General features: G+C 42.2%; 1 protein-coding gene across 4 annotated transcripts in view; it reads right to left on the bottom strand.

The window, feature by feature from the left end:
• Positions 1–13,005, bottom strand: part of LOC130164746 (ADAMTS-like protein 1) — a 93,767-nt gene that overhangs the window by 30,118 nt on the left and 50,644 nt on the right. Inside the window, exon 1 of one of the 4 annotated variants that reach the window (XM_056369684.1) lies at positions 3,000–3,209. The exons of the other annotated variants lie outside the window; for them this stretch is intronic. Coding sequence (XP_056225659.1) covers positions 3,000–3,053 — 54 coding nt within the window. The 5' untranslated portion in view covers positions 3,054–3,209. Of the gene's footprint in view, positions 1–2,999; positions 3,210–13,005 lie in introns of those variants that run through there. 4 annotated transcript variants of the gene reach the window in all.

The following is a 13,005-nucleotide window of genomic DNA, read 5'->3' as shown; positions in this document are numbered from 1 at the left end:
AACCATAGGAGTGCATGTGACAGAGTAAGACAGATGGTAAGGGGAAGTAATCAAGTGTTAGTCCTCTCTTAAGCTTCAGGCCTCGCTTGCGTTCCTCTCTCTGTTAATTGCATCTTGCTGTGTTTGGCAGCAGAGGCATGGATATTACTGCAGCGTCCAAAATCAATATTATGAGAAGATGAATTTTTCGAGTGCAAGGACAATGCGTATCTCAGATGTAGAGTGAATGAAGATCTGCTCCAATCCTCTATCTTCTCCTCTCAAGGCTTTTTACGTCTTACATGCAGATTCAATTGGACCGGCTCACCTTGCTCTGAAGAAGATGTTTATTTGTAAGGCTGGCACTGGCACGTGATGTGGGTCATCTATGGCTGTGTGTGAGGTATGTTTATATCTCTTGGTTTTACTCAGCTGCCTCACGCTTCTCCATGCCCTTTTCCATTTTATTCATTTATTCAGACAGGAAACAATTAAAAGCATCACTATGTTACATCTAAACTGGCCTGACTCGGGTTCCTGTTCTGTGGCACAAAAAGAAAGAGTCACATTACAATTAAAACAGACACAACACAACAATTAAAGACGTAGGCAGAGCTTTGCAGAGCTGACTAAATGAAGTTAGAGAGCTACGCTGCCCAAATACCTGGCGAAGTGAAAAGGAGAATAGATTGCTTTTGCCCTCTCTAACAAGGAGAGCTTATCTTGGGGGAGGGGTGGGGTGGTGGTGGGGGTTGTGGGGGTGCTACTCAAAAGCTGCCAGAGAGAAAGAGGTGAAGGAAAAACTGCTTCTCTACCTGTTGAATGGATGAAAACCTGGAAAATGAAAGAAAAAAAAACAAAAGAAAAGAAAAGAAAAAAGACCTGGAACTTGGAACCAACACTGGGACCAATCATCCACCTTCTGTGCAGCAGGAATGTGACTCAGTGGACTGGAGGTGCAAACACATTCAATAAAATAATCTGCCATTCACTGGAGGGTTTAAAGCAATGAATAGGAAAATTATCATTTTCCACAATAAGCTGAACACCGAGGCAGCCTCTCTGCTGTTGGTGAACCATGAAAGAATATTTTAAGATTGCAGAAATGCACTTTTTGTGCACTCCCACCGTGACATCTATACACCGTGAGGCGGCAGCGCTTGCACATCCAGCAGAGTTTTTGACAGTGATTTAAAAATCTCAAATCCTGCAGATTAGGAAAGAAATGTGAGGCACAACAAGCCCACTTACTCTGCACACAACGGATAGGGGCCGGGACTATGAGAACTTTGTGTGTAACACCTGCTGTAAAAAGATTTATGCTCACTGAGCTGAAGGTCCAGCTTTGTGTTTAAGATACACAGCCTTGAGATTTCAGAGGGAAAACTCAAGGTATGCCAAGTTATTTTGACCCCTTTGACCCCTTTTCCTCAACAACGTTGCATTGTGCTTTGTCTACAAAGATGAATGATCTTGTAGAGGAAAGCAGATACAAGGTAATAATACTGCTCCGATTATTTTCTTTGGTTCACGGTAGCAAAAACACCTATGCTATATGCTGCGGAGAGGGGCGGTGGGTTCACATTATTAAAAGCGCATGGGGACTGATATGAATGGCTGTCAGTGCTGATGACGCCTGAGGAACAGCAGAGGGGAACGGTAAGACCTAAACACACAGCCAACGGAGCATACAGCCAAACATATCGGCAACGGAACGACTTTCTGCACGGGCCAACTATTTCAATGTTTGGATCCACGGTAAATAAACACAGGCTGCGCTCTGGGCAGCCGGTTAGCGCACCACCTTAATTCTCCTTTGAAAAGCAATCAGTGAATTTTGCACTCAATTACAGCTGAGAGCTGTGTGTTGCGAGGCCAAGAGAGCCAGAGGCATAACAAGGATGGTGAAGAAAGAGGAGGGGAAGTAGATGAAGGGACGGAGGGATGGAGATGAGGAGGTTGTTTGGCTGACTGTGCTGCTATTGTTCTCAATGAAGGCAGAGGAACACAAGGCTCCGCTGGTCACAAGGCCGTCCTGCTGAGATTTGGATCCAATAATAAAAAGGCTCGGATATCCACTTGGAGTGTTCCTAACCCTCCATCACTACACATCCCACCTCTCCCGCTCTGATCCCCCCAGGGTTTTATTTGCACTGGACGGCTTCATGGAGGGAGCATGCACCCTTTCATATCCCTCCACACATGACTCACAATGCCACCTCGGATTCCTTAACAGTAACATTTACACAACCAGGCATTATATTATTCAGACATATTTGTTCTCCAGCTCTGTTACTATGAGAAAAACAGGGCAAACACACGACCGCAAAGGCAGCCTGGCTGTCAACCATCCCATGTTTTCACATCAAGTGTAAGAGAGGAAATGAGCATACGATAAAAGACCACTGATCTCCACATTATATGTTATTCTGATGGACAGATTCTATTTAAGTCACCTGTCAGCAACTGAGTCTAAGGACATTTTCCTTGAAGATGGAAAACTCCTCGACAGGGAAAAAGAAACCTGACTCCGGTGCCTTCTTTTGCAGACTGTGTCAATATACACACGATGGCCTTTTCAGGCGGCAAGACACACGATATTTGCACATCTGCTGAATCTCTTGTCGACTGCTCCGCACTGCTGCGCGGCACTGTACTCACCGTCATGCCGCGAGGCAGTCAGTGCAATGTAACAGGCAGCCCTCACCTCCGACAAAACAGCCTGCTAACCTGCACATGCATGACACTATTATTTGGGACTTGGATCGAGGACACGGAGTCACATCACTAACTACCACTGCTGCTGGGAGAGTCACACAGTCATCAAATACATACTGTGCATATACACACGTATGCACAGTAAAGAAATCTATTAGAACTCACGCTTTCTGGATGCATTATTTAGTGTGACAAGTATTTGAAGGAGATTAATGATGAAGCAAAAGATAAATTACAAAAGTATCACTCGTCGAAATGAATGTTTACAGGAGGAAAAGAAAAAAAAGAAAACATTACTGTACCAGGATAAGAAGAGCTGTCAGCAGCAGCTTGCAAGATGAAAAATCTTGCTCCATGCCTTTTCAAGTGTGTCAGCCAACCACTCCAGTTCTGCCTGTGTGTGTGTGTGTGTGTGTCTGTCTGTATGTGTGTGTGTTGCCCTCCTCTCTGGGTCACTCTGTGTGTCCTGCCTGCCGGCCGTCTCCTCTCTAACTTACTCCCGTTCTTCCTCAGGAGTAACTTGTGGAAGTTGAGGGAGGGAGGAAGGGCTAGGAGAGTGCGTGTGTGTTTTCGTGTGTGCGATGTGTGAACGAGAGGGGGTGGGGGGGGGCTCCTCCGCGAGTCCTCAGGTCTGGCACACCAGCCAATCAATAAATGGGACTCAGTCAAGCATGCTAGTTCAAACAAGGAGTTGGGCCAGCTGCAACTTCGCAACTTCACACGTTTGTGTGTGTGTGTGTATGTGCGTTTGTGTGTGTGTGTGTTTCTCTCAGACAGTCATAGAGTGGGAATAATGGCAGACAGACAACTGTAAACCAATTTTCCTCCCCCTTTGATTCTTTCCATTTCTTCTCCTAATATCTCAAATTTCTGTCTCTCATATTCCTAGTTCCTATTTTTTTCTCTCTCTCTCTCTCTCTCTCTCTCTCTCTCTCTCTCTCTCTCTCTCTCTCTCTCTCTCTCTCTCTCTCTCTCTCTCTCTCTCTCTCTCTCTCTCTCTCTCTCTCTCTCTCTCCTCTCTCTCTCTCTCTCTCTCTCTCTCTCTCTCTCTCTCTCTCTCTCTCTCTCTCTCTCTCTCATGCCACTGTTTCTCATTTCTTTTTTAGCTCTGGATTGCCAGCAGCTCTCTTTTGGAAATATCAAAAAATGCTCTGGTATCTCTCTTGAAAAAAAAAAAAAAAAAAACCCCACAAATTTCCAAGCATGCACAGAAATGCTGACTCCAAACTTACATCTAAACAAAACTGACACATATCTGGGAGCACATGACTTCATGTCCGGCTCCTGACTGTGTTTTGCTTCACAAGAAGTTACATGTGAGAGCCCCATGTAAATCAGATGACATAGTCTGGTCACTGACGGTATCAGAATAGACTTTTCAGTCATGGTGACTTTTTTCTATTCCGTTATGACCTAAAGGTCTACTTCAATGGATCCTTTCATAACATCTGGCAGTTTAAGCCGGTGAACATTTGCTCCGTGGAGGTGGGGAACAAGCCAGGTGTCCCCTGGAGGGACAATTCCTCTGGTTATGGAGAAAAACAACTGCTAAGACGGACAGCTCTTGGCACAGTGGGAATATACTATACACTGAGTAGCTTTTCAGCTTTTACTTTTGCAACGGCAAAACACAAGCGCTCGAAACAGAGAGCTAAAAAAAGAAACAGAGCGGTCCAAGTTAGTGTCAGCTCACTGGTGCCCCTTGATGTGACTTGCAAGGTAGTAGGCTATCACTCAGGCATTCGACCCTGACGTTCCAAAGACAATAAAAACTCTGTGCCCGTCAAATCAAGACTTCAAATCCACCTCCCAATCAAACACCAAATCAAAAACCACATAATTGCTATCAATTAAGGCTGCAAGGAATGTGCTGCACTCCAGAACAAACAGTCAGCAACCTTAATCACAACATCGGAGCGGATGTCTCGACACTTAACCAGTACACACACACACACACACACACACACACACACACACACACACTTCTTATACTTAAGTTCTACACAGCAAAGCCATTTTGGAGTCTTAACTCACTGCTGACAGTCTTGGGACTTGGCTTGTTTGATTTGGTAGTGGGGAATGTCTGTACATTCTGCGAATTGGGGAATTATCTAAAAACACACATGAACACAAAACACACACACTCGACTACCCACTTAACACTGGTGTATTTTGTGGTGCCAGCAGGGAGGGACGTGGACGTGCACGTTTTCACAGGCCGACACAGAAATTATACCCCCGTGCACCCTTAATCCATAACCTTCTGATATTTGCTTTCAGAAGAAATCCTTCTCATATTTGCAAACGTACGACTACAGAAAATAAACTGTGGCATCGATGATGTGCCCAGAGTTTAAACCTAAACACCCGAGGAGGAAATTAATGTGTTTGACTGACACGCACTTGGAGCCTGTTCCCTACCACAACATTGCTGGAGGTGTCTCCTCACAGTTTAAACAATAATCCATGAAGATGATGAGGTGAGAAAAATTGATATAGTGCATTGTTATTTCACACAAGAAGAAGGCTGGGATATTAGGTTGCATGAGGGAAGCATGCAAGTGGTTGAGAGGATTAGGGGAACTGATTGTCCGTCGACAAATGTTCTCGTGTTTTAAAGGATAACTCTCGCTGCTGTACTTTTGGCCATTGTCCCTATCAATTATGATAACACTGTACGCCCAAAACTAATCGCTGACATCTGGGAACAAGGTGAAATCAGTGAGGCCTGATGGGGCAAGCGATCAGATGATCAGACAGGTTGACCAACAGTTTAGCTAGATTAGCTACAGCACTTTATATGTGTCTCAACCCGTGTGTGAACACAGCCACAGTAAGTGCAGCGGCTCAAACTTGAACCAGGTGGGTGATCTCTAAATCCTGATCAACATTTGGGTTAAAATTGTACAGTTGGGGCGGTTGTTCGGGTTACAGAAATGTGATATAGGATATACATACATGTCCCTATATCAAGAGTGATGTTGCCATACATGTCACCTATAAGGGGATATATTATCATAACATATGGTATATACATCCTCTGCTTATATCAAAATATATTATAACATATGAAAAAGCCATGGTACATATAAAATATCTATATGATGAATTTCTATATGTTGTGACCATATTTGTTAATGATATATATTTAATTTATATATGCAAGTTTGTTAAAACAACATAAAAATAAAACTTCTAAATGCTTACACATGTTTTTCTTATTAACTTCTCTTTCATTTTAAACATGTTTATTCTGGGAAAGTGCTCTCAGACTTTTGGAACCCACTGTCTATAATATCAACATATGTTGACAGGCTTTGGGATGGATATATGTTCATGTAACATATGTCTACAATATGAGCACACATGCTGGGTATAAAAATATATATTTGTATGGGCTAGACATACAGTACATGTCAATATGTGAAATTGTTCCAATTTCTAATAGGTTTCATATATCATTTTTACATATATATTTATTGTATATTACATTTGTATATGGGCTTGAAATTTATATGATCTTCTGAATGATCATGTCTTACCTGATGAACCTGTTTTTTTTGGCAATGGTCCAGTGTTCTGAGATATTTCAGTCTGGACCCAAGTTGCAGACCAACCAGCCGAGCAGCACCACTATCCAAAGAGTGGCGCTGCTAGCATGGTTTAAAACTCATTCAAACCAAAAGGACAGGCTTATATTCTTCTACTGAGCAAGAAGCTAAAAACACCAAGAAACAATCAGAAAGAATCAGTTTTTTAGTTCACATAGAAATGGAGAAATACAGAGATATTAGCCGTCAACTAATGACCACAATGGAGATAGTTGCACCACAGCTTTAAATGACCACGGTCACACACTGACAGTTATTTCAACAAAATGTAGAATGAAGCCATGTAGAATGAAATGACACCAGAGAAGTTCTCATGCAAAATAAGGCATAAATGTAAAGTGAAATGTTTTCTGGGTCTTGTAAAGGGACACCAAGTAGGCTTTCCAAGCAGCTGAAGTTTAACTGATCCTTTCCTCTACTCCTCTTGATGCAGAATAAAGGGTGAAATTAAAAGATTGCAGTATTATGGGGTGATGTCCTGACTTAACAGGCCCTGGGCTCTCAGAAAGAGAGACAGGTGAAGCTAAGGTTACCAGGGAATGACATTAAGTTACACTTAGAGTCCAAACCTTTGGCTCCCACGAGAAGCTTTAAGTGATTCAGGCGGGATAAATGGTAGCCTCCCACTGCCTCCACAAGCGACGTATGTACTCCAGGCATGATTTACACCAAAGCCATTGTTTAAAAAGCTTTCTGGGCCACAATATAAAATGTTTTACCAGGACAGGGATTTTACGACCTGCAGCTGAAAATCAACCACACTTCCCCGTCTCCACAAAACCAGAGGATTAAAATAAAGATGTAATTCCCTGACAATCAGCTAAAACCAATTTAAGCCAGATGGCAGGTGAACTACAAGTTGGCAGCTAAAACATGTCCTTTAAAATCCTCCCTAAATATTTTCTTCTTTGTCTTTGATCATAAGCATTCAAGTTTTGTTCCTTTTAGCTTTTATTCCTTTCATATCCCGGGGGGAGTCCAACTGCTCCTTTTATTAACTCCCTGATTGTGATTATTTACTATTCAATACTTGATATAGAACTGCATCGCTGAGTCTTGCAAGTGATAGCAATATTTGGTTTCAGTATTTGGTGGTAATCTGAAGATGACAGATTTACAGAGCCATAAACACACCTTCTGAGGATACTGTATCATGGCTGAGGTGGGAGGAAGAACAGTGCTGCGTTCAGGGCCATTTTAGGGATAAATAATGTGCTCAAGGGAAAGACAAACGCCAACTTGGCCTCTAACGGACCCATCTCTGCTGGCATAGAGTCCAGTAGACCTTCTGACTGTAACTCCCCACAGCTCTGCAGAGGAAGACATTTGTTCTGCCTGGAAATTGGTCCCAGAACTTTTTACAGCATGAATGAAAACAAAATGATTTGTTTCTCAGAATAGCAGGAGCATAATAAGCTCTTGTCAGCTTGCATCGCCCCGGAACATCCAGCGAGGTCGTGTCGGATGGCCTCACAATGGAGGTTTCAATAGTTAAAATGGTGAATACATTTTACATCTGCTACAGAAGCAGGTAAAAGAACATTCAGCAAGGTTAACGATGACATCAGTATCTTGTAAATGAATCAAATTAATCCGATACTACTTTGATGAGGAGAAGTTTTATATTAGCTAAGGCCTATCTGCTTACTATAGCAATGATGAGAGATGCAATATTGCAATGAGGATTGCTAACATCAGCATGCTAGCATGTTAACACTGACAATGCTAACACGCTGATGTTTAGCAAACACAGTAACACAAACGGAAAGTACAGCTGAAGCTGATGGGAATTCAATCAGTTTTGAAAATTAGAAACCATCTTGCAATGGGATCACACCAGCTGCGATGCCCGTCAAAATGTCGGCGTTCCCATGAGTAATCAGCATTGCATTGTTAGCTGCACCAATCTTCAAAGCCTCCTTCATTTTGATCTCAGCTACACACCTGCAAATGCCGTGACTGTATCTTGCACGGTTGTGCCGTGGTGACAAAAACGGTCGACAAACAAACACCTGCCAAAGTCCTCAGAACCACCTCTGTAGTAGATCCCACTAAAGTTTTGCTATGATCTCACTCTCACTCACTCACTCACTCACTCACTCACTCACTCACACACACTCACACACACTCACACTCACACACACTCACACACACACACACACACACACACACACACACACACACACACACACACACACACACACACACACACACACACACACACACACACACACACACACACACACCTCATGTCTGGGGAACATGAATTCCGCACCAATCCATACAGAGTTTTTCAGATATTTCAGTCTGGATGAAACCAGCCAAACTAAAGTCAGACTAACATTGCCATCCCTAGAGCTGTGCTGCTAGTGTGGCTAAAAAACAGCCAAAGAACATACAGAGAGATCAACTATGACATCAGTATAGAAAATAAATAAAATCATTTATCTGTAAACAAATTATTTCTCAATAAGGAGGAAAGATGATATGAGCCAAGACACATTTTATTTAGTTTAAAAAGCAACCAGAACAATATATAATAATTTACTGTGCTGTTTATGGTGACATTTTGAATAAGCCAGTAACCACAATCTGATTCCACCTGAGCAAGCCTGTAAACCTCCACACGCGGCAGCGCAGAGGAGGAATCGGGGTACGTAATTAAGAATCAGCAGTGACATTTACTGCTTCCTGAAACTGCGTTCATACGCTCTCAACACAGAGCTTTTCCCATTAGCACATCCAGGAGAGCTCATATGTTTTAGCAGCTTTCTGGTGAATGCACAGGCTAACTCCATCAGGGTCCCACTACACCAACAACACCCCCCCCTCCCCCCACCCACACACACACACACACACACACACACACACACACACACATGCTTCCCTCCTTAACCCAACCACGGCCACTGCGGCGTTTTAAAGAGGGTATGACAGGAGGGGATGGGTATAAATTAGCCGTGTAAAGCCGCTGGAGTCGGCTAAACTGGCCCGCCAAGGTGGGCTGGAAGGAAACGGGGAGCGTGGGACGCGGATCGAGATCTGGGCAGACGCTAAGCACCTTGGCTTATTTATGGACTCCTAGCCAGCATCAAGCTTGACTGATCCCCTGTGCTTCAAAATGGAGACCACATTGCCATATCATCTGGATATCGTAGCTTTTCACAACAGTTTACATACGTTTTCTGAAACATTACCGAATTGTCTGAAAACTCTTAAAACACAAATCAATAATACCAGCTGATAATAATCAATATTTTTTATATTAACAGTGCCGCACTTTAGGGCAAAGGGGGTTCCTCAAAGTGATGAACCCACAGAGAATTATCGCCAGACTCTGCGGTTTCCTTCTTCTCTATGCAGCATTTTAACATCTTTCAGCTTTTTTTTTTTCTTTCTGTCGACAACTTTATTGTTTCCGTTCACCAATCGGTGCGATGTTTTCAGACGCGGCCTGAAAACCCTCGGAAAGTTTTGTTACCCTCTAATAAAAGAACGTCGAGCATAAGCAGCTAAAGAACCAAATATTTCCCTCAGGAGTTGGTGAGGACCAAAACAGAGCTAAAAGATGTTTAAAAAAAAAAAAAAAAAAGAATATTGAATTTTTTAAACATATAAATCCATACAAAGTTCTGTATCCTTATGACCTTGGTTTTCAATTATTCAGACCCTTGCTTTACACAATCTACCACATACTATAATGTTTGGCCTTACAGATCTATAATTGAATTTGTATCCATTTCTACTGTGTGGGACAAGACGACATTTCAAACTTACTCTAGCGAGTTAAGTAACTGTAAATACCCATGAGAGCTCACTTAACCTCTCATTTGACCTGGTTTATGCTGTTTAAATAATTCAAATATTACATATGTATTATTTACTGGTGCTACGTTAAATTGAAGTGAAATAACAATAAAACAAACAAAAATGAAAGCAGTTCATTTCCATGGCTGACATTGCCGTGTGCTGGGTGGCGGTGAGTGCACATCCTCTCCCTCTCAGTCTTGTGAAATTGAACAGAAGACATCACCGCTCCGTCTGGGGCTGTTCACATTCGACACGCGTCCCGGCCTTGTCGTCCCATTTTCCCCTACACTCCTTCCTGTCTGAGTGACTAATTGGTTTTGGTTTCCTCATGCATTTCAAAATAAATTACTCTTAAGTTACATGCAAGCAGTTGACCTGTTGGGGTTAGTTTTTTTTTTTTTTTTTGTTGCTGATGAGAAGATGAAGCCCAGATAGAGACCTGCTCACTAGTAAAGGAGCTTCTATCTGTGACATAATGCTACAAGTCAGTGGCAGCAGAAGTTATAATGTGGGAGATTCAATGGATAAACATGAGTGTCAGTGCTTAGCAGCTCGCTGTGTTTTATCTGACATTAAAAAGCAGAGGGTGCCTGTCATAGAGCTTCTTTTAGTTCAGTTCTTCTTTCCAGAATGAAAAAATATGTTTGGGGAACAACAAGAGACATTAATGTTCTTTTCTCTAATGTACTACTTGCACAATACATGTGAGGATGAGATGAGGGATTCTCCTGGAGTTTGACAGGACTAAAACTTGTCACAGCTCAAAGCTCATTATTTGGCAGCGCTTTTGAGAATGACCGAATAGTTCAGCCACTGTGACGGCAATCAAAGTTTGGATTACGACCAAATCCGTCCTGTTAACTGCGCTTAGCATCCCGAAACAGCTCTCTCTTCTTAAACATCACTGGATGTTTTTTCTTCATTAAGGAGTTGACTCAATAACTCAATCCTCCGCTTTAAAGGACGAACACATTTAATTCACTCCGAGGTAGTTAGGATCGGTTTCTGAGTCTTGATGAATATACAAGCCTCGGACAGCTCGTTCGGGACGCTTTCTGGGAAACGTTGAGTTATAATGAAAAAATATTGCAGCCATTTGCAGAAGCAATTTGCAGTAATCAACACTGTGAAACCAAAGAATTTTTGGCTGCAATAGCCTCCATCAGGATTTCACAACTGTAAATATGACATCCACGATCATGTCAGGATCCACAGCATTTTATAAAAAAAAAAAATTAAAAAAAGACCAGTCTGTAGGAGAAATGAAAGGTTATTAGTGCCAAAACCTAAATGGATAACATCAGAGAATCCTCTAAAAACATGGAAAACTGTTTCTGAAAGCAAGTAGTTGATTTAAAGAAGAGAAGAGACGCAGAGTCAATATCCTGATTAGCCTGATTACCGCATTCATGACATGAGAGTTAAGAGAAACGAAGTTCAAAGCCGTGAGGCGGATCTTCCCGAACTCCCGACATGAAACAGGATCTCTTGTTAACCTCGTTCATAATTGCAAAACGAGACACAACAGTTCACCGGCAATTCTTATGAGCACAGACACCGAGCAGCAACTCCAAAATAACAAAGGCACCTGGTTTGTCTCAGCGGCTTATTATGCATGATGTGCGAGTGCGGAGTATTTACACTCAAAGCGGGCCGAAGCTTTTCAAGCCACAAGAAGACGTGCCTGATCCCCCCGTATACGCTACACACAGCTAAGGTTTCAGTTTTTAACCCCAAAATTGAGTCACATCAGTAACATGTGTTTTTCATTGCTGAAAACGTATTGTGTGTTGTCTTTGGCTCGGAGACGATCAGAGAAAGTGATAGTAATATGATAAAGGTGGTCAAAAGGGGGCTTTAACCCTTGGAGCGTCCTCTGAAATCTGACATTTTTCACTCGGTTAAATAATGATGCAATAACAAGGAGAGCAAAGGGGCGTGTGTGCCTCAGTCCCTTCTGATGACCTGTATCTGACCTACAAATATGGAAAAGATTAAAGAAAGAAAAAAAAAAAAAAAAGAGATGACACCTCCAGCACATTGTTCCAATTCCCCCGTTGAGAAACACAGAAATTCACCAAATCTTTTATACGCATGCAATTAGATTTTCAGCAAAATACTTCTCAAGCAATTACTCATTCTCGGTTGAAGGCTGGTCTCAGGCAGAAACATGTTGGTTTTTATTATTGTTCAAATATGAACTAGCCAGTTTTAAATCTGAGAAAACTGCCTTGGACCTCAGTCTTTTCTACTCTGTGTTAAATTATGCGGATTTTTCTGCTCAGTGTCGGCACAATGGAGGTTTTCAAACAGAGAGAAAGTAATCCAAAATAATCTAAGTTATCAAAACAAAATATTAATGGTTCCTGCAAGCTTCAAATGATGAAGATTAAGTGGAAGTGGGCTCAAATAAGGCTCAATATGATTCTTCTGAAATGAGCTTTAGAAATCATTTCAAGCTTGTGTAGAAAAGAATCTGGAAATCGCAGAAAAAGGTTTGTGTGAAGAAATTCGAACAATGAACAACAACGACGGCTGTGGTGGATGTCTCCGAGTACAGATGAGATCCTAGTTCCAAGTTCCCACACTGTGTGAGCCACTGAAGTTACACACGTTACACACACATTTTCAATTTGATTTTTGCTGTCAAACCCAAAAAAAGATCAAAATCTTTTTGTTTTTTTTTTGTTTTTTTTTTGATTTCATATAGGATACATGACATAAGTTCTTATGCAATGCACCGCTCTGTCCACAGCTTGCCATGGTGCCGGGAGCGCTGACAGCTCTGTCAGGCAGTCACACTTCAACACATCCACTGGACTTTGTCCTGCAGCACCCACATCTAGAGAGAGGAAACAATCAATCACACTTCCATGGTGCGGCTCTG

Source organism: Seriola aureovittata, chromosome 23 (assembly GCF_021018895.1).
Source record: "Seriola aureovittata isolate HTS-2021-v1 ecotype China chromosome 23, ASM2101889v1, whole genome shotgun sequence".
NCBI lineage: Eukaryota > Metazoa > Chordata > Actinopteri > Carangiformes > Carangidae > Seriola > Seriola aureovittata.
This window is presented reverse-complemented; position numbering and strand designations above follow the sequence as displayed.